Genomic DNA, 26,001 nt, shown 5'->3' on the forward strand with positions numbered 1-26,001 from the left:
ACTTAATGAAGCATAACTTACCACTTAAGACCCAAAAACCTGTGTCTGAATCACCTTTGCTCCAAATGAACACGTGCAACTCCCTCGCATGATGCACAATATTGCATCAGTGGAAATCCTATTCGCAACCCGTCCGCCAAGGAATGAAACTGTCTCGTATGCCCAAACCTACCAATTCAAAAAACAACATCACCAATAAGTGCATGATAAAGTTAAAGTACCAATAATAATTATGATTAAATGAAATTAATGAACCTGGAAAGCAAACAGAAACCTGTATAAGCTATATAACTCAGGCGACTTATTATTCCTAAGCTATGAAGTACAGATACTTCATGTGAGGTAAAGAATTTGTATCATACATGTATTAGATACCGATACTTCCAGATACTTTCCAGATACGTGTATGACACGCGATTTGACATATCTATTTCTACACGTACTTTTTTTTAAAGTAAAAAGACAAGCAATTCATATAATCTTTCCCAATCTAAAACTAGACAACCTATTTAAAAAGCTCATTACTCGAGTCCAAAACTATAACGACCGGATCCTTACACATTATGATCCGACCGCTACGACATGCATACTTAGACTTTTCTATCATGAAATGAGTTTTGGTGAAAATTTGAAAGAACATATCTAAATTTTTATTAATTAGATAGAAAAGCTATATAAAAAGTTTATTTATCAAAACACCAGGACCCATAAAACATTTGCGTGGGGGTACAAAATGCATATGCCTATGATAGTGAGTTTGATGGTTGGCCATTTGAGCGACATCCAATTCTGCCACTTGTGCTGTATCCTTACCTACAAAGTCTGTAAAAATATAGGATGAGTATATAATATACCCAGTAAGTAGTTCTCACGTAGGGTAGTGACCAAATGCACAATCACAAGCAACATGTCATGAAAACATATGCTCGGGACCGGAAACGTATAATAACATGTGGTGGTCGGTTATGCTGCCAACATAAATCTCTCCGCCCTGATAGGAAGATGAGGACTTAAGTGATAACTAACCCATCTGATGATTAGTGGGTCATGCAGTCAGTAGGAGCCAAAGTCGCATCCAACATCAACCATTAGCATAAACGTAATATTGGACTAGAGAGGTGCAACCATACATACCCTGCCAGCCCATAAATTTCTCTGCCCTGATAGGAAGATGAGGACTTAAGCGGAAACTAACCCATCTGATTATTAGCGGGTCATGCAGTCAGTAGGGCTAGAGTCGCATCCATCATCAACCATTAACATAAACGTAAGATTAAACTAGAGGGTGCAACCATACATACCTTGCCAGCCCATAAATTTCTCCGCCCTGATAGAAAGATGAGGACTTAAGCGGAAAGTAACCCATCTGATGATTAGCGGGTCATGCAGTCAGTAGGGCCAGAGTCGCATCCAACATCAACCATTAACATAAATGTAAGATTAGATTGAAAGCATAACTTACACCTAACTAAAACTTGATTTTAACATAATCGTGAACAAACATAATGCATGGGGTCCCTCGTAGAGAAACGTGTTCTAAACATGTAATGCAATATAACAATTAACATAACCATGCAACATAATAAAGGTACACTACCATAGAACACTTAAAGAGAGGGTGAGATAAACTACTTACCTTGACTGTGATCTAATTATTCCTTATTATTCTTTATGATTTGATCAGTAGAGCTTTCCCTTTTTAAACTAGAAGGAAATTGGGCAGCACCTTACCCGAGCTTTTCTCTTTTAGCCTCACAGAACTTCCTCACTCACACTTACTCTTTCACACGATTCTTTGTTACTGAGATTTGTTTGAGAATGGTTAAATCTTCAACAAAGGGTCCTATTTATAGTAGTTTTCAGCTCTTCTCAGTGTGACAAATCATCCTACAGATGGCTTCTTTAAAATTACTTAGGGTTTAAGGATTTCTCTCAATAAGACACCTAATTCTTGGCTAACGTTTGCCCTTAAGTCATAATTCTTTGTTTGTATTCAATTTTAGGGTTTTTCTATGTATAATCTATAAGATCGTGGCCAAATTCAATGCATAATCCACGCTTCTGTCTAAATCTCGCTCTCTTTGTTCTCAAAATCTCGCTTTCTCCAGCTTTCTCGTTGGTTTGGCTCTCGCGACTTCCGCTGTCGCTGGTCGCGCTCTTGCTCTCCCTGGTCTCGGTCGCGCTCTCGCTTTCGCTCTCGCTTCTGCTCCCGCTCTCGCTCTCGCTCCTGCTCCCGCTCTCTTTCCTACTGTCTCGCTAAGAATCTCGCTCTCTTTACTCTCGCTCTCTCCAATGTTCTCTCTAATCTCGCTAGTTTTCACGCGTGGTTGCCTTCACTGATTGTGGATTCCACTTCCTCTTTTTAACTCTTTCAAAGTTTAAGAGTATATGGGCAATTAATTCACCTCCAATTCTTCCAATGAGCAGTGCCCAAACAAAAAGTTATCTACTGCCCGTTGTCTCCTGAATTAGCTAGCGTCCAACTTCTAATTAATCCTCCATGATTCTGCTCCCTCATTCATTATTTTTGGATAATGAATAAATTTCCAATTAATCTAATAAATTTCCAATTTCCAATTATTCATTTTTTTTCCTTCTAAATTTCCACCCCCTTAAATAAAATTTCGTCCTGCTTAATATTTGACATTTAATTTCCTGTATGCGTACAAATCTGGGTCGTTACAAAAACTAAAAGGAAAAAAAATAATGAACCATACCCTAGACTAGAATCATCTAATCTCCATCTTCACATTTGAGTCCCCACAAAGTTCACCAAAATATAAACCATTCGGATATCTTCAACAATTCAATGAAGAAGTTCTTCGTTTATCTTCATACTTCTCCATCTAATCTTCTTCTTCTTCTTCTTTGCAATATGAATCACTTTTCTATCGCATTTTATTAACTATTGTACTTCAACATTTTAGATGTTGCTTTTTTTGTATTGTATTTCAGTGTTTGTATTCTATTTTGTGTTATTGTTATTAACTTATATGCTAAATTTATCTATATCATCGATTTTTTGAAGAAAAAGAAAATATATCTTCAACGTATCAGTATCCTCATTTTTTTTATAAATATATATATTAAAAAAATATATAAAAATTGACGCATTCTTAGACGTATCCGTATCTTAATTTTTTTAGAAATTAACGAATCGCCATATCTGATCGTATCCGTATCGTGTAGACATATCTGTATATGTGCTTCATAGTTCCCAAGCTTTTTTTTTTTTTGTCCATTGCAACTTTCCCTTTAAGTGCACCTTGTAAACTACTCAAAGTTTTCGTAAACATCATGTCACCCCAGTCATAGCTACAAAAATCCTCCCACGCATTAATCAACCCTAACATGGTCCAGTCTATGTGTTGTCTACATTCCCTTCCCATCATAGCAACTCGATGAAATAGAATATAGCCCTTTTCACTGCATCCTCATCACTCTTGAACTTATAATCCGGAAAATCTTTGTCAAACTCAGTCCCATTCATGTTGGACCTATCGCCCAAGTACAACTTCCTAAGCCTAAGAGCTCTATCCTGATCAAACTCAACTACACATCTGGGCCTATATCTCAAACCCGTCACTATATCAAATTCCTCCCGCTCAAAAGAAACCTTCTTCCCTAGTAACTTAAAGCTAATGACATCTTCCTTATCCTTTTGTACCTCCGATAAAAGAATGTAATGACCCAAAAGCCCATTAAAAACTAACTTAACATCCAAAAAATGACCAAAAATAGTTTACCTAAACATGTACAACTGTCTAGCTGTTAACTTATTCTTAATATTTGAGACTGTTTTTACCAGATGAGAATAACAAGTTAGATTTACCGAAAAATAGTAAGAAGTATGGATCTTAGGAACCAATGTCATCTGTCACACAGACCACAAACCTGACATTGAACTCAAAAATCAAATAGGCAAAACAACAACAAAATATACACATAAATTTGGAATATGCCTTAAATCTCAGTGTAAAACTCGCCCAAGGTTGTGTGTTAATTATAAAGAACTCGAGCCATTTACACCGGCGTGCCATGAGATTAGGGTTTTTCCATCCTGTATAAGATCTCAAGAACGATCTTGAGGCACATTTACCCAAGATCATATACAAAATGCCCAAAACTCAATGATCGTCCACCCAATCTCGGGACACATTCAAACAATCTTAGGCCCACTTCATCGAATCTCCACTAAGATTCAAACAGATTTAAATCGAAATAGGATGAAGTATCCAAAAAATCATCAATAATGGACAACATACACAAAAAAGGACCAAATATTGAAAGAAAGATAATATCAAACCTAGATTTCCCATATGTTTCAGATAGACTCTAAATCCCTAACTAAACTCTAATTTAAGATGAAACAATAGACTAAACAAAGGAAATAGTGAAATACCTTTATAATAAGGAAGCTTAAGGATGCAAATAACCATGGAGAAGGAAAATTTCAAGGTGAAAGTAGGGATATCTCGGGTGAGGTGAGGAGTTGGAATGGCTTCTGTGTATTTGAAGGTTTTTTAAAGCAGAGGTATTTTCATCCGTTTAAACAACTGGATAATTTGAATTCATAACATTTCAAATTCAATTTCAGGCCCTATCTCATTCGAGAAGGCCCGAGAAAAACCATTCTAACGAGTATTGATAAAGCGTGTTATTTTTTAAATGTGAAAAGTAAATGGGGTTATTTTGGACAATATTCCAAAATCAAAACAACTTTCATTAATTTTCAATCCTCATACCTCATCAAGCCACCATTTTACTCTCTCTCCAAGCTTTAATTTTCTTATTTTCATTTTATTCTGGGAAAAGGTCTATGTATTATGAGGATTGATTTGTTGTGAGCTCAAAATTTGTAAATCCACTCTTTTAGAGAGAATTGTATACATAATGAGTTGGTGTGTTCTTTAATTTTTCCAAACATCTTGTAAGAGTTGCTCATGATCCCAAAAAAGAGGGGTTGTAACAGATCGATCCTAATCCATGAAAAAGATTGAGTTTACTCTTGAACTCGTGTTATTCAAAATCTCAAGAGGTGATTGGAAAAGTGGATGTACGTCGAATTTGACTGAACCACTATAAAAATTTTCGGTGTTAACTTTTCTATCTCTATACTACTTTAATTTTGAAATTAATGTATTATTATAGTTTATTACATGAACCACCATTATTACTCTCTCTCCAAGCTTCAATTTTCTTATTTTCATTTTATTCTTGAGAGAGGTTTATGTATTGTGAGACTTGATTTGTTGTGAGCTCAAAATTTGTAAGTTCACTCTTTTAGAGAGTTTTCTCAAGTATGTTCTTTAATTTTTCCAAACATCTCGCAAAAGTTACTCTCGATCCCAAAAAAGAGGGGTTGTAACGGTTTGATCCTAATCTATGAAAAAGATTGAGTTTGCTCTTGAACTCGTATTATTCAAAATCACAAGAGGTGTTTGGAAAAGTGGATACACGTTGAGTTTGACCGAACCATTATAAAAACTTTCGATGTTAATTTCTCTATCTCTATACTACTTTAAATTTGTAATTAATGTGTTATTATAGTTTATTACATGAAATTAATTACAATACTTGTTTTGTAGTTAATTGCTCATATTCGTATATTTTGGTTGGTAGTTCTTAAATTTCTACATTCATCGCCAATCTTGTTATTAGAATCAAATTGGGTGCTTTAAAGTATTATTATTAACTTGTTGATTATTTTGAGTTGAATTTATTTGTATGAATGTATTGTTTAAATTACTCGTTAGTAAAAAGTTTGTTAATTTATTTAATTGAGTTCTCATTTGGAAAAAAGTTTTAATTAATTTGATTAAACCCTACTCACCCCTCTAGGTTGCCATACCGACGATATAGTTTAGACTCTCGGTTAAGATGCATTAATTCTAATAGTTTATTTTGTTAATTCGACATTTGAAGATGTATGGGCGATTTTAAAGTAATATTAATAAATAATTTAATTTGTTTAATTATAGGTTTAATTGATACACGTGTCAAACACGATTTTTTCAAACGAAATCTATGAAGGTAAAAAAATTTAAACTGATACAAATTATTTTAATTGATATAACAAAAAAATGAGAAGAAAAATTGATTTTTTTTTCCTAAGAATTTGAGTTTTTATTTATTTATTTATGGGATGTTACTCCACTCTCTTTCATCGTCGACGAGAAGCTCAGAAACAGAATCGGCCGCCAAGTTCGCCTCTGTTCTGCCGTCTACCACCATCTTCTTTCTCCTTTCCTGCTGTGGGTATGATTCTGGAGCTTTTATCTTTATTGTTTTCTCTATTTTAATTAGCCAAGCAATATGTTTTGAATATTCTACTTACTCCATTTCGGTGGATCCTTCGTGCTTTCGAGGTGATTCAAAATTGATCGTTTCTTTTCTCACTGCCATCTGATTACTGGGTTTCTGTTAGGTCGAACATGAATTGGCTGAATGCTGGGTTAGAAATTGAACCTGAATCAGACCAGCCTCTGAATGGGCAATGGTTGAAGGGCATTTGATATAATAACTTGGAGATTAAGGGTTTTAAGTTTTAGTAGATGCTTACATTGATAGAATACTGTGTAAATGGAATTAGTGATAATCTTGACTTGTAACGTTTGAAATATGATCAATTGACAGCTTATTGAACAAGTACAACCCTAATCAGTCGGCCAGTTTCGAGGATGGTTGCATGGATGGGTGGGTGTATGCTTATTAGTTATTATGATTTGTTTTTTTTTCTATGTTCCATACTTCATACCTTGCTGGCTTCTCGATGCATGTAATCTGTGCTCTAAATTCTAAAAGAAGGCCTAGTGAAAAGGTGAGATTTGTTTGGATTGATTCTAATAACTTTGATTATTGAAGGTTGCTAGTGAATGTTGATTCTAATTCCTTACCAAGAATTGCTTTGAAATCTGCTGCCATAACCATTTTAATTTTAACTATTTCCTTTAGTTCAAAGGAAAATGTGCTTTTGCTTTACCCTACCCTTGTTGAAACACTCGTGCCCAAAAGGGTCACAACTTGCGTTAATTAGTCATGTCAATAGCTTTAGTCCAATTGAGTAGTTGTTCTCTTTATTCCTCCACTTTCCTCCTCCCTCTGTACCTTCAACTGGGCCTCCTTCAATATCATCTCTAATGGTGATTGTGAGAGACATTCTTTTGAGTTTTGACAAAAAGATGTTATTATTAGCTATATGCTAGACTCTTTGTTCAATTCATAGGCTCACTCTATAGTGTTGCTTTTCTTGGTTGAGATAACTAGATAATTAAAGTGGGTTAGGTATCTTATATCATGATCTCTGGTAGAGTTATCATCATTGCTATCCATTACTTGTTGCTTGCATATGCCCTTATATGTGGTAGTTCTTCATATGGGAATTGTTCTTATGGTGAATACAGTTCTCTGCGTAATTGTATTCAGCTCTTAAGGACGATGTTTGTTATAATGGAATTGTATGATTAAGACCTGATATTTTCCTTCCATTAGTTTTTCATTCCTTGCTGATGCTATAGAGCATGCTCCCTTCTTTTTAGAGTGAATTGTGTTTCTTGTGTTTAACATTCATTACTTTTACAGCTTTGATCTTTTCCTCTTTTCACAAAATCTTCAATCCTTCTCATTCCGATAATTGGAATGGAACCCCCTTTTTCACTCAGATTACACTGGCTTTAGTTGCAATTCTGATAATATAATTGGTCTTGCTCATCAACTACATCTACATTTCCACTTATAGGGATCAGTTGAAGTAACCATAGATGGAACAAGAATCAGAAGGATCCATGGTTCAGGATGGGAGCAATGTTGAGTCTAACCCAGAGAGTTTAGATCGTGTAGGAAAGGTGAGAAGGCTGTTGTTCCGTCGAATGCTCATAGGTATTAAAGATGGAAGGTTTTTCTTGGGCAGCTTTTACTGCATTGACAAGCAAGGAAATATTATCCTCCAAGATGCAGTAGAGTATCGTAGCACTCGGCATAGCTCGCCTTCTCCAATGGAACAACGGTGCCTTGGTCTTATTCTTATACCCAACTCTTGCCGTGTATCTTGTCATATAGATAGTACCATTGATGAAAAATTGGCACTGCTATCAGTTTAGCAAATAAGATCAAACCTGAGTTTATGAGGGGATGAAAAAAAATCTGCATACTTGTTTGATGAGAATGTTTATGACTGTTTCTATTACTACAGAAAAATAGTAAAACAATATGATGTTTTTGGTAGAAACATGGGATTAGGAAATACGTTTTATTTCCCTTGATAGACTCTGAATAATCAGTGCACATTCTCACTTTATTAAGTTGAAGATTGCAATGCAAGATAGAACCTTTAAATAGATTGCCGAAGAAATCTTGAGGCTCGATAGAGATTGTTTTTTAAATTGGTAGTTTTTTTTAGGACCGTTTGGTAATCATTTTCTTTTTATTTGTTTTTTTGTTTTTGAAAATTAGGTCTATGGATACTATTTCTACTCCAAAATTTCTTTTTTTTTTAATCTACTTTTCACCCGTGGTTTAAAAAACCAAGTTAAATTTTGAGAACTAAAAAAAAGTAATTTTCAAAAACATGTTTTTGTTTTTGGAATTTGGCAAAGAATTCAATTACTGTGATTAAGAAAGAAGGAGTAGTATTTATTCCTTTCTTGTTTTTATAGATGACTTGATTTTCAATTAAAATAATGTCTAATTTGCATCTTTGTATATAATTCGAGTTGGGTTAGGTCAATCTAGATTATTCTTCTTTGTTTAAAGTTTGATTTCTTTGTATTGATTAATTTTTGAATTCTTAATATTTTTCTTTTAAAATTGTTAGGATATTTGTCTTGTTTAAAGTTTACAATAGATATCATAGATATTTGGTATTTAGCATATTAATTTTATGAGATTTTAGTTATTAGTCCTGTGCAGTATATAAATTTAAATATTTTTTTATTAAAAGTAAAAAAACAAGTTATAACCCGACAACCCAACCGAATCCAAATTTTAAGGGTTGGGTTGGGTTGGAAACTTCATTTGGGTCATTTGGATTGCCAATCAAATCAACTCGAATTTTCGAGTTAGTCCAAAAAAATACCTTCAACCCAACCCAATCCATGTACTCCCTAATAATTGGAACTCCATTTGCCTGTTAGATATAGAGAAATAATTTGATCAAATCATAAAAAATATATATGAGCTTTGTCCATTGTTTCTAATGTATCTCTCGTCCCTCTCTTATTCTTCCAAAAGTAACAATATTACTATTGACATTTTATAAACGTTTCAAAACTAAATTTGACTAGAGAAAATTAGGATTTGGAATCGCGTGACAATAATCTAAATTGTGTGTCAATCTAACATTGCGTTCTTCAATGGTAATTTTAAAATGTTCATAATGAAAGGTCAAGGATAATCGTAGTATTACAACTTTTGAAAGTGGCTGGGTAATTTGGAAACAAAGGGGAAAGCTTCAGAATATTTTTTACGAAGGGCAAAGCTTAAGAATATTGTTTACAATTTAACCAAATGGTTTTGTTAATCTTTGCTCAATATGGCTATATTTGCTTCCTTACCTGTTTTTTTATAAATGTTTTCGAAGTTTTAAGCCAGATTTCAAATGCTTCAAGAAAGTAGTTTTTAAAATTTTATTTTCATTTTTAAACTTGCCTTGGAACTCAAATGTATTGATGCTAAAAGCTTATCAAGGACATTATTAAGCCAACTAGCAATCATTCAAACTCTTCCCATTGCATTTAATAAATATTAGCTTCAATAATAGAATTACCCAACAGAGAGAAGGAAGAATAACACAGCAAATAATTATTCACGATCCAGACCATGATCTTGAAATGCACAAGGATAATACACTTGAGAAAGCAAAATTCATTTATATTAGCAAATTGTCATTTACAATTTAGTCTATGGTCTTGGAGAGGAGTTGGAGCTGCATGAATGGCTACTGTGTTCTCTTAAGATGGTAAAACTTTGTTCAAAATCTCTCACTGTAAGGTGTTCCATATACAATAAGGTATGGCACAGTCCGGATAACTGTGTCTATAGGTATAGCAAAATTAACACCAGAAGACATTCCAGTTCCTGCAGTGCATAACCAAATATGTATAAACACAACTTTGAACTCAATAACCACAAAAAATACCATTATTTGCTTGTTCTCTATTTTCTTTACTATTGTGAAGACTGTTCTTTCAAGTGGCTATAAAAAGTTGAGTTAGCTTTGATAATTAGTAAGCTAAGGCAAAGATATCAGCCACATTTGAAGTATAAGTGGGGAATATTATGCATCATATTTCCTCTAACAAACTAAGGCAGATGAAGAAATTGAGATCCTTCACCTTTGCGAGTGAAAGTTGCTGTGTTGACTCCAATAACATGACCGTATGAATCAACCAAAGGGCCCCCTGAATTCCCTGTAAAATTAATGTGGGTAAGTTAAGAATAAGATATAGTTATTAATGGATGAATTGGGCAGCCAGCAATGAACCAGAGATGGAATGAAAAGATCAAGATAAGCCAGTATATATACATGAACTTTAACTGTTCAATAGTATAAAGAATCAAGATCAGTGGAATCAATAATAACCATCATGGGTTGGTTTAGTGGTAGTGGGAACATAAAAAAAAACTGAAGGGTTAAGGGGTCATGGGTTCAATCTATGGCGGTCATAGATGCTAAAAGCTTATGGGTTCCATCATGGGTTATGGAACTCAAATGTATTGATGCTACGAATTTCCTTGATACTCAAATGTTGTAGGGTTAGACAGGTTGTCTCGTGAGATTAGTTGAAGTGCGCGTAAGCTGGTCCGAACACTCACGGAATCAAAAAAATAAAATAAAATAAAATAATAATAATAAGGCATACACTTGCAATGAGAGTGATGGATGTAGAATAACTTTAACAAGAGGAAACAGAGGCAGCATGAAAAGATAATAGTGTTTGAATGGGCAAAATCTTATTTCAGTAAGTTGAAACATGAACCTGCACTAATAGCAGCATCTGTCTGAATAGCTCCCCTGATGGCTCTTCCATTTGGTGATGGAATTTCTCTACCCAATCCGCTGATCACCTGCTATCCAAACCCTGAATGATTTACGGTTCTCAATTATTTAGTCAATCTACTATATAACTCTGTTACTTGTAAAGAACACCAGGAGGAAACTTGATAGTGACACTTAGAGAAACTCTTACTTCATCAACGTTCTTTGGTAATAAAAGCATAAATGCGTTTGAGATGAGAGATACCTCACCTTCTATGATTATTATGTTTATTGTTAGAGAGAAGTATTTCACTATGGAATTTAGTTTTACCTTTGAATAGAAAATTCAAAGTGGGTTTCCTTAAATTAAATGGAGGAAGTAACATTATTGATGTCTTACCCCTGCTGTTAGTGTCTTCTCATAACCAAAAGGGTTGCCAATGGCATAGCAGCTCTGACCGACACGTAGATTTCGAGAGGTACCGAAGACTATGGGCTTTAGTTCATGTCCTTCAAGTTCCACCTGGATGTTACATGGAAAATTCAAACACACAAATCATGATACGACATAAGAGATTGACAATATAGATTGTCCAATCTGCCGTATTTGCACACCACATTTGGAATAGAAATGGGATGAAGGTCACCAAATGGTCAAAAATCTTAAAACGTTTTCATCTTTTACAATTAACATCCTTTTGAAGAACTCATTAGAATAGTTTTTTTCGGTCCTTTCCGGCCGAGATCGAACCCAAGATTCAAATAAAAAATTTTAACTTCTTTTTAATCATACATCCAAACAATTGATTTTTTTTTGTTTTTTTGGTAGAATCTCGGCCAAAATAAAGATTGAGATTGTATGTAATCTTTTGCAAATCTTACATAATCTTTACTTGTTTGAGAACAAAAGAAGCTTATACATTTGGACACTCCGACACTTGTTGGATACATATCGAACACTTGTCAGCACAATAAACATGTGTTTGACACTAGATGTACAAAGTCAATATAGGTTCATAATTTTTTTGACACATATTAAACACTTATTAAATGTACTAAATAGACGCATAATAATATATGACGAATAAAAAAACGCTTTAGATCAAAATACATTAAATTCAATTTTTAAAGTATATAAATACACAATAAACTTGTTGACGTTTAAAAAGGTTAATAAACGTGTTCTTTCCATGTCTATGTCTTTGATTTTTTAAAAAAGGACGTGTCACTGTATGAGTGAGTGTCATATATATATTCTAGTATCCATAACCATGCTTCTCAAAGACCTTTTGAAGGGAATGAAGATACGAATGCCCTATACACGACTCTTGAGCTAAATTAGCACATCAATAGAGAATTTATATATGGGCACCATTTCAGATGGGATTGCATGAATGTCAAAACTGAGTGAAGTCATTCCCTGAATTGACAGCACCTAGTTTTCACATAACGAAGCAAACCAGAAGCATAAAGAAAACTAGCGGGAAAAGAAAAGGAAAAATACAAGCAAGCTTGATTCAATACCTTAAGAACAGCTAGATCATACTCTGGATCAAAACCAACAATCTTTGCTTCTTTATAGATTCCATTTCCTTTTACATCAACTAAATTTACCTACAGAAGAACCCACCCAAATCTGAGAAATAATGGCTAGAGACTGCAAGCATAACATCCACTAAAAATGCACAACAATCCAAAACACAGTAATTAACTATCAAAACCTTACAACGCTGTAATCCACTATTATCAGTAGCCAATGCAGAAACGACATGGTAATTAGTGACCTGTCCACAAGAAGAAATGCTTCAGCTAACGAACAAAGATAGGTAAGTTCTCTAGGGGATTATGGAGTTGGCAAAAAAAAGAAATGTAAGAATCAAAGAAGAGAAGGGCTTACGATATGGCCAAATTTATCCCAAACAAAGCCGGAACCAGTCCCTTTGACCTTGGCATTTTCATCTTCTCCAGAAGGGTTTTGAGGGTTTTTGGCTACTTCAAGGTCCTTAATGTAAACGACGGAAGGCGAAGTTTCCTACATTGGAATCGAGAACCAATAGAAGAAAACAGATAAAAACAAGACCCAAATTGAAATGAAACTGAAGAAATCGACATTATATTGTCGCAGAGAAAGAGAAGGACCTGGAAAAGGGCAACGATTCGATCTTCTTCTTGTGGAATGTCGTCTTGCAGTTGGGGAAGAGCGGCGTAAGTGGGAACAGGGAAAGCGAGCAGGGAAGCCATTAAAGCAGTAGGGGCAAACACAATGGCTCTTCGGGAAGTGATGGGTAAGGGATTTTCAGCGGAATTCGGAGGAGATGAAATTGGAAGAAGACGAATTCCGAGAGAGCCCAACGCCATGGATTTCCACTTTGTTTCTTCAACCAATCTTCTGCTAGCAATCCGATTATCTTCCTCGGCGGTTGAGATAACTGTTCTGTGGACTTTTGAAGGGGAAAAAAACGACCAATGGAAAGTTTATTTATTTAATTATTTTTTATTTTGAGATCAACCAATGAAGTTGAGTTAGGTAGGGATGTTTGGAGCATGAGAGTTATAAACTTTAGCGACACATAGGAGGTGTTTGACTCACCAACATGAGTTGAGTTAAATTGATATACCAACCCAATGTTTGACTTACTAACTTTAAATATTGATAGAGTTAGTTGGTATACTTTACCAATTCACCCAACTCTCATTTCTTTTAATGTTTTTAATAGCTTTCCACCCATCAGCCACTTAGGCGAATATTCCTATCACACTCTGAGAACTAACTTTGGGCTCCGACAACCACCTTCGATGACAACTTCGACAACCAACTTGGGGTGCCGATAACCTTTGAGCGACCAACTTCAACAACTAATTCTGTGCTTCGACAACCACCTTCGATGACAACTCTGATGATTTAACTCCTACGATTAATTTTAGACTTCGGCAACCACCTCCAATAACTAACTCTGACAACCACCTTTGTAGGCTCTGACAACCATCTCCGACTACAAACTTCAACGAAAATCACCTTCGATGGCCACCTTTGAGTGAGAAACTCCGATAACCAACTCGGAGTTTCGACAACCACTTCTAATGACAAACTCCGGCTGCCAACTCTAATACCACATTTATGTGACCAACTTTAGGCTCTGACAACTATCTCCGACTACAAACTCCGACAAAACCCATCTTTGATGGTCAACTTCAACGACTATCTTTGCGCAACCAAATCCGGGCTTCAAAAACCACCTTCCGACGACAACTCTGACAACCAACTAGAACACCACCTTAGTGTGACCAATTCAGGCTCCATATCCACCTCCGATTACGAACTCCAATGAAAATCAACTTTGACAACCACTTCTGACTATTATAGATTGGTGATTGTTAACGTATAATTGTAGGGTTGTTGATTATATAAAATTAGTTATTTTGTCTACAATAAGTGTAATATTTATACGTAAAAATTTGTAAAATATATTATTGTTTAATTGAATCATATATCAAATAGTGTTAAGAATATTTAGGACGAAAAGTATTATGTACTTGAAAAGTATGTAACATATAACAAAAAAAAAAAAAAAAAAAAAAAACCATAAATGAAGATTTTTTTCTCGAACATTTTTTAGCAAGAATTAGTGAAAAATGAAGATTTATTCTTTGATGATCCTCCAAATTTGGAGGAATTGAAAGTGAAATTGTTGTATACATATGGTGACATTTCATTGGTTGTTAAGATGATGGGAGAGGTTCAATTAAAAAAAAATCATGACAGAATAAAAATACAGAGCAATAACAGGAAGAAGACGAAGAAAAAGAAGAAATGATAATGAAATCCATGTAGAAAAATTAGAAATCGAAAGTTATGATTTTTCTTTGGTTTCTCATTTTATTTAACCATATTTTTGTAAGAAATATAATAGATTAATTGTTGTTCATTACCCAAGAAAGAAAGAAAGAAAGAAAAGCTTTTTAAAAAAATTGCAATTCATATTTTATTCCTACAAAGATGGGTAGAATTATTGAATAGAAAAGTTTTAAAACAAAAATTGTAATCATAAAAGCAGGTTATATAGAGTTCAAAAAACTATACTAAATACCTCAGACATATAAACTTAACTCTGCATCTGAGACATAGACATGAACTCAGACCAAATAATTCTGCATCTTAAACACATACGTATACATTCCACAAATATATGAACTCCAAACACCCTATCTCAAGTCAGTGCCGTAAACAACCCCATAATAGTGTAAGGAGTCGTGTAAGACATAAGTTGATGCTTTGAAATAGTGGGACTTATAAATTCATGAGGCCAAACAAGGAATAGAGTTAATAATTTTACACTTTCCAACACCTTGGCTCAACCACCCCTAATGGTAGGAGTATTTTTTTTTTTAAAACTCTTTTTAAAGGTTTAAGGATATTTTGAAACTCTTAAAATTTCAAGGATATTTTTAACATAAAATACAAAGTTTTAAAGTATTTTATATAAATTAGCCTAGATAATGTTGGGGTTGATGCCCTAAATCTCGTAGGGTCCTATAGTTTGTAAATGTTATTGAACAAACTCATTGTCTATTTAATAAAATATATGATATTTTATTCAATATTTTAGTTGCATTAACCACAAACCAATAAACTAACATCCAAGGTTATCTTGTAGCTTAAACATGTATGTAGAGACATACGAGTGGATCATGTTTAAGTGATAACCTAAATGGTTTGTAGTAGACGGATAAGGCTGGGTACCTTATCCTGGTGACACTACGAGTATGACCCATCTTGTAGGTGTTAGAATTGTTGTAAAGTGCTACAAATGATCCGTTCCTAATCATTCATGTATAGACATGTGAGCGAGGATATTCTATACAAGGGGGTTTGTATAAGATGTTGGGTTTTATGTCCTAAAACTCGTGGTTTGTAAACAATAAAATTTATTCTAAAAATTCAATAAGTTGTTATTGAATATATGTATTGCTTATTTCGTTTTAGAAATCCAATAAACTAAAAGACCTATGACTATTACATGAGTACTTGAACTTTATGTGAAGACATAAAAGTAGATCAGGTTCGAGTAAATAGTCAAAATGATCTATAGTATATGAATGAGGTTGGGTGCTTTATTCTGATAACACTATTAGAAGCGGCTCACTTTGTAGTTGTTACAAAGAGTTGTAAAGTGCTACAAACAATATGATCCTAATTCGTACATGTTATGATATGAGAAGTGGGAGCGTCCTGTGCAATGGATTTGTACAAGATCGGACCACGAAATAAGTCACTCTTACTTTATAACGTTGTTTACTGTATAAGACTAACTATTTCAAAGCGATGACCTAGGTAACTTGACCTTAACCTGAGCTAACTATGAACTCCTATTTATTCGGGATTATCCTTAGATTTGCATGGTGTGAACCTCCATTTCAAGGGTAAGACCGAGTAGATAGTTGGGGACATAAGGTGTAAGATGATATTCGTTCCTACCCACTTTTAGGGATAGTAGAGAGGTTGTTCCCTTAAGTGTTGATTCTGAGTCTTGAACAAGGGGCCTCACCCTCTTATTGGCTCGAGAGGGACTCAATTTTTTGATCGGATCAAAAATCAATTGTTCATTAGAGGATCAGTGGGACTTAAGGAGTAAGAAGTAATCTCGGGGGTAAAATAGATATTTGATGCAACTGTTATTATGAACAACCTGTGAAGGGTTAACTTACTAATCATAGTTATATCGAGTGGACATAATATATCTACAGTGTGGGGAGTGCAACTATGACCTTTACTAGAGTAACCCATCAATTAATTAATGATGGTTAATTCGGTGTAATGAGTTTATCCAATTAATCTCGGATCATTGGAGCCCATGATCAGTAGATCCGTGAGGTCCCCCTACTAGCTCGTAAATGGATTAGCTTTAGAGTAGCATGATAAGTTAATTTGAAACGTTCAAATTAGAATTAAATGGAATTGGAGAATTAATTAATTCATGAAGGTGGAATTTGTGTAAAATTAATTTAATATTTGATATTAAATTAATTAGAATTAATTAAATTGTTTAATTAATTATTTATTATTAATTTNGTAACACTATTGGATGCAACCCATTTTGTAGTTGTTACAAAGAGTTGTAAAGTGCTACAAACGATGTGATCCTAATTTGTACATGTTATGACATGAAGAGTGAGGGCGTCCTGTGCAATGGATTTGTACAAGGTTGGACCACGAAATCAGTCACTCTTACTTTATAACGCTGTTTACTGTATAAGACTGACTATTTCAAAGCGATAACCTAGATAACTTGGCTTTAATCGTAAACTAACTATGAACTCCTGTTTATTCGGGATTATCCTTAGATTTGCATAGGTGAAGGTTGGCTCAACAAAGCCGACTCAATAAACCTCCATTTCAGGGATAAGACCGAGTAGATAGCTGGGGACATAGGGTGCAAGATGAAATTCACTCCTACCCACTTCTAGGGATAGTAGAGAGGTTGTTCTCTTAAGTGCTGACTCAGGTCTTGAATAAGGGGCCTCACCTTCTCACTGGCCCGAGAGGGACTCAATTTGTTGATCGGATCATAAATCAATTATTCGTTAGAGGATCAGTGGGACTTAAGGAACAAGAGGTAATCTCGGGGGTAAAACAGACACCCAACCGTTATTACGAACAACTTGTGAAGGGTTAACTTACTAATCATGGTTATATCGAGTGGACATAATATATCTACAATAAGGGGAGTACAACTATGGTCTTTAGTGGAGTGACCCATTAGTTAACGAATGGGGGTTAATTCAGTGTAATGAGTTTAGTCAATTATTCTTGGGTCATTGGAGCCCATGATTTGAAGGTTCGCGAGGTCCCCTACTAGCCTGTAAATGTTTTAGCTTTAGAGTAGCGTGATAAGTTAATTTGAAACATTCAAATTAGAATTAAATGAAATTGGAGAATTAATTAATCCATGAAGATGAAATTTGTGTAAATTAATTTAATATTTGATATTAAATTAATTAGAATTAATTAAATTATTTAATTATTTATTTATTATTAATTTTATTAGAAAATTAATTTTGTAAAATTAATAATATTTTCAATTTTGAAATCAAATTGATTTTAGAAATCAAAATTGAAATTGAAAAACACAAAATGGAATTATGGGTTTTTCCATTATCACCTTCAATTTGCTCTCTTAAAACCCACTTGACTCAATCTTCAATATTCCAAGCATGAGCTGCATTTCATGCAGCCATCTTCTTTGTATGAGAGCCCTATGATAAATAGAGAAGTGAAATTGAGGCATGCATCAATTGAGTTTTGCTGAAAAATTCAAGTTTAAAAAGTTGTTCTTCAAGTGGGTTATTGCAATGAGTTCTTCTCCAAGTTCTCTTCATTCAAGCTTATCTTGAGTCCCACAACTCAATCTAAAACTCCAAAAGAATAGTGAGGAAGATCTTGAGGTGGTTCACAACAAGATTTGTAGAAGTTTTGCAGCTGAGAATCGAGATTCTAAAGGTTCTATAGAGGTATTGCTTGAAACCCTCTTATTATTGTATGAACATGCTTTAGTTACAACCAAAATTAATGAATTAGAATGTTTATTGTATTGGGGTTGATGCCCTAAACTCTTGTAAGGTTCTGTAGTTTGTAAACACCTGTATGAACAAACACTTGTAATGTAATAATTTGAGATATTTTCTCCACTATTGTTTATGAAATATGAGATATTTTATTTGCATTTACCACAAACCAATAAACTAAGATCCCTGGTTGTCATTGTGACTTAAGCATGTATGTGGAGACATACAAGTCGATCATGCCTTAAGTGATAACCTAAACGGATTGTAGTATATGGATAAAAGAGGAAAACCTCATCCTGATGACATTATGGATACGACTCACTTTGTAGATGTTACAAGTGTTGTAAAGTGCTACAGATGGTCTGATCTTGATCATTCATGTGGAGACATGCGAGCAGGGGTGTCCTATACAAAGGAGTTTGTATAAGACAGGACCACAAAGTGTTTAGTCTCGTTATATAAGCTGTTCATGATAGAGAATTTCATTTAACTAGGATGATCATAGATAACACGATTTTAATCCTAAGTGAGTTAGGAACTCCTACCTATGAGGGTGGTCCTTTGATTTTCATGGGTGCGAGTGACCAGATTGCCGACTGAAACCTACCACTTTTTGGATTCGTTTGATTGGGGAGTTGGAAACTCAGCTACACAAGATGAAATTCTCTCATTCCCCGGAGCAAGGGTATACAGATAAATTTCTCCCTTAAGGGCCGATTCCGGGGCTTAAACGATATGGCACCACACACCTTCTCATGGCCCAAAAGGTGTACACTCATAGTAGGACTATGATGTATTGTTCATTAGAGAAATCAGTGGTACTTAAGGAGTTAGATGTAACTACAGGGGTAAAACGGTAAATTGGCCCAACTGTACTTAGAGCGATATGTGAAGGGTTATCGTACTGTTGATTGATTATATCCGATGGACATAGAAATATATCTATAATGAGAAAAGTGCAACTGTCGGTCTTTAGTGGAGTGTTCAGCAGTTAATGGATGGTGGATGTCGTGATTAAAGAGTTTAGTCAGCTATTCACATACCGTTGAAGCTTCAAGATACAGGTCCATAAGGTCCCCTTTATAACTCAGTGGATTCAAGTTGAGAATCAATTTTTGGGTCAGTTTGAAGTGTTCAAATTGATAAGAGGGAGTTTGATTATATATGATATGATTAAACTGGTTCAATTGTATGTGATATAATTGATATGATGTATAAGATATATTATTTGGAGGATTTTGATATAAATATGATTTATATTGAATAAAGGAGAAAAGGACTATGGTTTAAATGTTACATATGATGTGATATTAAAACTATAAGTTATAAATATAATATGATAAGTTAGTTATTATATTTAATTATAATTAAAACAATTATATGATAATTGTGGGTGGTTTCTCCTTTAACCGTGCGTGAAAGTGGGAGGTTATGTTTAGTTTTAATAACTGAAGGATAAAATAAAAAATGTTTTCATTTTGTAAGTAATCGCTTCATTAAGTGCATGACTTATCATTTAGCTCACGAGAGACTACACGATAGCCTTCAAGTGATTTTCTAAATGATTGTGTACTAGCGCCTTTTACTAGCGATCACATGCCAAGCGAGATTCACTAATTGATCGTGTAAACGATCAAGCCTGTTTTTCTAAACGATCGTGTACTTAGTGATATTTACTAAACGATCAAGCAACAAAGTCTATGCGATAGACAGTTCCTTCTCCCACTTGCTTGGTCGTTTGGTTCGATCGTTGCCTTCCTCCATCCCTCTACCAAATCCAACAGAGCCCACACCTTCTGGATTCTCACTCCGAGAATAACAAGGTTGTCGAATGGTGGTGTCTAAGAGGTTACATGTTTGTGACTACTAGACGATTGGGTAGGCGATCTGGGCGAGAGTGAGAGATTGCAAACCAAGTTCTTCGCGAGAGTGAGAGATCAGTAGAAGAAGAGTTCTTCAAAGGTATGTATCTCGTTCCTTTTGTATTTAGTTATGGAAGCATGATGTAGTTTGTTAGAAGATGCATAACTATTCTGTATGTTTATGAATGACTTTAATTCTGTCACAATGGGCTTGGAAAGATCTTGCTTCCGCTCATGGGTTCTCTTTAATATGAGTTCCTTCAATTAGTATCAGGGCCAGGTTCTGATATTCCAAATCCATTACTGTATAGGATTACATTTACATTCTTGGTGGGTGTTAAGTATGTCTACATTCTGTTTAAGTATTAAATAAGTTTGCGGATGTGGATTAATGGAGTTTCTAGGATGATTGCCTCTGGTTGTTGAATTATTTTACATTTCAAAGTTCTTTATAAGGGCCTCTATGTTTTTGGGCATATTAACTTGTTATTGAGTCTGTAATTCAAAGTGTTTGAATCAGTTTGATTCGCTCGTGATGAGGCTTCGAGGCGTGGAGATGCGTATTACTTCGAGGAAGAAGACGACCAAGCATTGGTCAGATCGTGTAAACGACGGGGTAAACGATCGTTGAGTATGGGATATTCATTACAAGGTAGACGTGTGTGCATAAACGATCATGTAGGTCAGCAAGCTTCATCGCTTAGTCACTAACTACACGATCGCAGAGTAAAGGTTACTTATCGCTTATTCTTCGATCATCTAGACGATCATGCTTCACAACATCGTAGTCGTTTATACGATCGTTTAGTCTTGCATTTAATTAGTGCGATAAACGATCGAGTGGCCTTCATGCTTCATCGCATAGTCAAAGGTATTTGATCATTGCTACACGATCGTGGCTACTCGACCTTTTTTACTAAACAATCAGCAAGAAGACTTCACCCGGGTGGTTCAAGATCCGATTCGCTTGTGAACCAGTTTGCTCGATGGTTTTATGTAATAGATAAAATTTAATTTATGGTTTTTTAGGCTAATCATCCCGGTCCATTAATTTTGTGAATGTACATAAGATGTATGTTTTATTATATGTCATATAGTATGCCATATAGTTGAAATCCCACCATAGGTTATGGATTGGTCATGCATCATCTCTATATTATAAGAGTTACAATATAGTAGTTTGCATCATTAGATTACTTAAGAGTATACTCCTGCATCATATAATATAAGAGTTATATTTATGCATGCATTAAGCATATTCATGCATCATCTTTATATTATAAGTGTTATAGTATAAGGGTGTATGGAAGCAAGTATGCTTATTTCATTACCAAGTATATAAGAGTTATATATAGTAATGAATGGACATTGCATGAAGCATGACACATAGGTTAAATTTGTAAAATTTATAAATACCTGGTTTTTCTTAGCAATGGGAATGGTTTTGGCTATTTCTTTTATAAAAGTTAAAATGGAAATTAAAACTAAAATCAATAAGAAAGACATGCATGCGAACTTAGGCTTGAATCATGTTTTAAAAGAGTTCTAAAATTTGATGGAGATAGACCTAAGATCATGGTTCTAATGAGATTAGAAACCTCAGGTTTAATCTTTTAATCAGTTTAATAGGATTAAATTGATTAATAAAAGGTTAAATATGTAGCAAATCTATCTATAAGGGACCTTTTGTTTAAGGCGGGTTTTGTTTAGGTTGGGATACTTAAGCTGACGGAAAGGGAACACCCCTACCTGGGAACCTACCTAGAAAGATGAATTAGATAGATTTGATGCATGCATGCAAATTGAGGATAGTCTGTTAAAGAGTTTAATGGGACTTGACTTGAACTTGTTTAATTATCAAAGACAATAGTTGTTTTAGCAAATTAAACTCACACTTGGATAAAATCAGTAGTCGGGTTGTCTAAGTTAATGAACCCCTAGGTAGAAAATTTAGTGGGAGGTACTACTTGGGGTATATGATACTTCATTTAAAACTCTTCACGTTTCTCCCTTTATGTTCATAGCGTGAGATCTATCCTCTGCCTCGAGGCACCCCAGGAGTGTCCCCCTAAAGGATGGTGTTTGGGTAGGTCAATACCAAGGTAAATGGAGAGAATGTTCATAGTAAGTGGGAGCGAACGTGTGACAACATATCCCATAGTTGTTTTAGCAAATTAAACTCACACTTGCATCGCCTCGAGGCACCTTGGGAGTGTACCCCTATAGGATTGCAGTTTTGCACGACTCTCTATCTGGTCTTCTATATAGGATAAGGTCGCTTTAGTCTCTTGTCCTAATCTTTTTTTTCTCTACGATGGGCACATTTGGGTAGGATTCTAGCGTCGAAAATGAGGGGTTATACTTACGCGGAATTGTTAAGGATTAACAGTTCTGGACCGAAAAACGGTGAATGTTAGAGTTAGTTATAAGAGTTGTTTCTGTCTAATGGTTGAGAATGTCTCATCCCAGTGAAGAAGCACTTGATCACTCTACCGGTGACTTGTCTTGCCTCACTAGAGCACAATTGCGAAATAGATGTCTTTTCACTTAGGGTACATGGAAACTATTTTGCTAAAACTAAAATTGGTGTTAAAAGTGGTAATGCATAGACTTATTAAGTTTGTTGATTTTTTCAACAACGTAAAAATGGCTACAGCCACAGTAGCTCTTTTAAGTGCTGATAAACTGATTGGCGAGAATTACGCTAGTTGGAAACACACGATAACTACAATATTAATCATCGATGACCTAAGGTTCGTCTTACGGAGGAGTTTCCTCCTATTCCAACTCACAAAACCACTCGAACTGTTCGGGAGGCTTATGAAAGATGGACACGGGTGAATGAGAAGGCCTGAGCTTACATCTTGGCCAGTCTAAATGGTGTTTTAGCTAAGAAGCATGAGCTTATGATCTCAGCATGTGAGATCATGGAGTCCTTGTGGGGAACGCTTGGACAACCGTCTGGACAGCTCAAGTACGAAGCTCTGAAATGCATCTTCAACTCCAAAATGGAGGAGGGTACTGATGACGTGTAGAAATGCATGTCATCTTAGGCCTTTTACTTAGAATTATGTAGGTTGTTAGGCAGAAATTGCGTCGATCATGATAGGAATTCACGAGAAAAAGAGTTTGCGTTGATCAACATGATGGATCTCAACTAACCCGTTATTTTGCATTAATTATGCGTTTAATGTTCTATTTTTGTAGCTAATACAGGAAATGAATGCAAACACGAAAATTGGACTACCGCATAGACGACCGCATGTAGAGAAACACTCCATTGCAAAGGCAAACGCATCGATCAATGCATGGATGTTGTGGTAATCAACCATATGCGTCCATCGCATGGGAGTTGCACTCGTGAAGCGATTGCGGTCATCGTGTAGAGTTGCGGTATTAAGCGAATGTGGCCATTGAATGATTGGCTACGCGACAACACATTCTAATGGGATCAATGTAAGGTTGGTGGAATGAACGCATCAACGCATCTACCTCGAGAAAATCCAAAGGATGATGTTGACATTTCACCTACCACGCCATTAGTGGTAGAGGTTCAGAAAGGATGAACGCGTCGAACGTCAGATTCATAGCAGTCCAATTAATGTTGTCGGTGATCCAAGCTCTATAAATAGAAGCCGATGAATAGAAATAAAGGAATCCAAGGTTTTCGCCTGAGGTTTGCTTAGGGCGGGTCCTTGCGATCTAGGCAAACGCGTGAGAAGATGGCTGAGAGTTCTTCACCTCTTTCATCCATTTTGAGTGACGACCGGATCTAAATCTCGAGAGAGTCAACTCCTCCGCCCATCCATGGCACCATCGGGAGCCTTGTCGCACATCTGTTGGGAGCAAATCTTTGCTTCCAGCTGGTCATTTCCTTTTCCTTTCTTTTCTCATATTGTATTGTATGACATTTTGGAATTAAGGAATCAATACAATTTTTTTTCAATGCATTTCTCTATTCCTTCGACTCCATCTCCATCTTCTTTGCTTAGCATCTTTACTTTCATTGCAACAATTAGTGGGATTGCTTGGGTATCACATACTTAGTCATGTGAATTAAGGATATGAAGCATGTAGCAACCCACCGAGAGGTGTGTATTGTACGAGTGTGTGAGTAATCTTATTTGCTTAGTATGAAGCTGCTGCAATGCCTGTCTATAGGCTAACGCGTTCCTTGTCTATGAGTAAAGTCAGCAACAATCAACTGCCCGGGAGGGTAAGTGGTTGGACGCATTAAGCAATGCATGCATTGTTCACTAGAGATAGGAGTAATCTTGTGTCAACCAAGTTCATGCGTTTGTCTTGTTTTATGTTGTGCCCAACACCCCTTTAGAGCTACTCGAGAGAGAGTCTAAAGAAAGAACCTAATGACTCGAGAGAGCTAGGTTAGAGTCTAGACTTGAGAGAGCTAGGTTAGAATCTAGACTCGAGAGAGCTAGGTTAGATCGACATAAGCAAGAGATAGGGACTTAGAGATAAGCTCTGTTTGTCAACACTGCATCGCATGCACCCTAGGAATAGGTATGATAATATGTGGTCGCCTTATTTATGTGTGTCACTCTGTCATCGCATAAATGAGAATAGAGGCTTATGTGTATGTCCTATAGACTTATCGCATATATCGCATGCGTTCTAGCAATAGAAGCCGTAGCATTCGCACTGATAGGTGGTTTACTATTGTATGTGTGTTGCATGATCGCATTGGCTTACGTTGACTAAGGTTGCCCTTGCGGTCACTCTTAAGGGTTGCAATGAAAACATCTTTGCATTTTATCTATTTTCCCATACATTTATTTCATGTCAAGGTTTGTTGTATCTCTACCTTTCATGCATATTCTCATTGTGTTGTCTGTTAGGTAGAAGTAGGAGTAGGATTAACTTAGCGACATCCCCTCCATTCTTTTATTTAAACCACCACATTCACATCACCGCAAACATATAGCTACAAATCCCTGTGTTCGACCTCGGATTACCTGAGAAACTTGCGTTGGAATTATACTTGGTTCCAGCGTAAGAAAACTTGTGGCAGGATGCATGGTCATCGCATACATTCATTAACGCAATATCATTCCAACACATGACCATCAACGCATGACTATCAACGCATATCTTAGGAACATGCATCACATAATGCATCCACGGGGTTTTGGTTGTCGAGTAAAATTGACTTCCTAATTCTATCGGATAGCTTCTTGCACTTTGTCAGTAATGCCATATTGAACAAAGTTGACTATACTCCTACAACTCTCCTCAACGAGTTGCAAACATTCCAATCCTTGCTAAAAAGTAAGGAGAAGAAGGTAGCTGAGGTAAATGTTACTTCATCTTAAAAAAAGTTCCATCAGTATTTGACCTTCGAAACTAAGTCTGCATCTTCTACTTCTAACACTTCCAAGTGGAAGAAGAAGAAGGGTGGTAAGGAGAAGGGGAAGACACCTGCTAACCTGCAACCTGTCGCTCAGCGGGGAAGGCGATCGACATCGGTTGACAAAGGAAAGTGTTTCCATTACAACCAGGACGGGCACTGGAAGCGAAATTGTTCTCACTAGTTGAAGGAGAAGAAGAAGGCTAAGGCCAAGGCAAAACAAGGTAAACATGATT

The 26,001-nt window shown here is 35.6% G+C and overlaps 2 protein-coding genes across 6 annotated transcripts; one reads left to right on the top strand and one right to left on the bottom strand.

Moving 5' to 3' along the window:
• Positions 1-6,108: 6,108 nt before the first annotated feature.
• LOC120082644 lies at positions 6,109-8,272 on the top strand. Of its 5 annotated transcripts, none has more exons than XM_039037897.1 (4): positions 6,110-6,258; positions 6,428-6,537; positions 6,637-6,696; positions 7,739-8,272. In XM_039037897.1, the coding sequence occupies exon 4, from the start codon at positions 7,761-7,763 to the stop codon at positions 8,097-8,099; it is 339 nt and encodes a 112-aa protein (XP_038893825.1). In that variant the 5' UTR covers positions 6,110-6,258; positions 6,428-6,537; positions 6,637-6,696; positions 7,739-7,760; the 3' UTR covers positions 8,100-8,272. The 5 variants fall into 5 exon arrangements, with proteins under 5 accessions (XP_038893823.1, XP_038893825.1, XP_038893826.1 ...); XM_039037898.1 differs by having other exon boundaries at positions 6,428-6,499; XM_039037896.1 differs by lacking the exon at positions 6,428-6,537 and having other exon boundaries at positions 6,152-6,258.
• Positions 8,273-9,779: 1,507 nt separating this feature from the next.
• On the bottom strand, positions 9,780-13,433 carry LOC120082760 (protease Do-like 5, chloroplastic). Its single transcript, XM_039038048.1, has 8 exons — positions 13,115-13,433; positions 12,873-13,007; positions 12,697-12,759; positions 12,500-12,589; positions 11,376-11,498; positions 10,977-11,064; positions 10,332-10,406; positions 9,780-10,074 (listed from the first exon to the last, which is right to left on the bottom strand). The coding sequence occupies exons 1-8, from the start codon at positions 13,331-13,333 to the stop codon at positions 9,968-9,970; spliced, it is 900 nt and encodes a 299-aa protein (XP_038893976.1). The 5' UTR covers positions 13,334-13,433; the 3' UTR covers positions 9,780-9,967.
• Positions 13,434-26,001: the final 12,568 nt, after the last annotated feature.

This window comes from Benincasa hispida, chromosome 8 (assembly GCF_009727055.1).
Source record: "Benincasa hispida cultivar B227 chromosome 8, ASM972705v1, whole genome shotgun sequence".
Classification (NCBI taxonomy): Eukaryota; Viridiplantae; Streptophyta; class Magnoliopsida; order Cucurbitales; family Cucurbitaceae; genus Benincasa; species Benincasa hispida.

Excerpts from the sequence above, each read along its gene's own strand:
- LOC120082644 (XM_039037895.1), top strand. The coding sequence starts at position 7,761 with ATGGAACAAGAATCAGAAGGATCCATGGTTCAGGATGGGAGCAATGTT.
- LOC120082760 (XM_039038048.1), bottom strand. The coding sequence starts at position 13,333 with ATGGCGTTGGGCTCTCTCGGAATTCGTCTTCTTCCAATTTCATCTCCT. Across the intron at positions 12,590-12,696 it reads GTGGATTACAGCGTTGTAAG|GTAAATTTAGTTGATGTAAA; the intron begins GTTTTGATAGTT and ends GTTCTTCTGTAG. Across the intron at positions 11,499-12,499 it reads ATGATCTAGCTGTTCTTAAG|GTGGAACTTGAAGGACATGA; the intron begins GTATTGAATCAA and ends TGTAACATCCAG.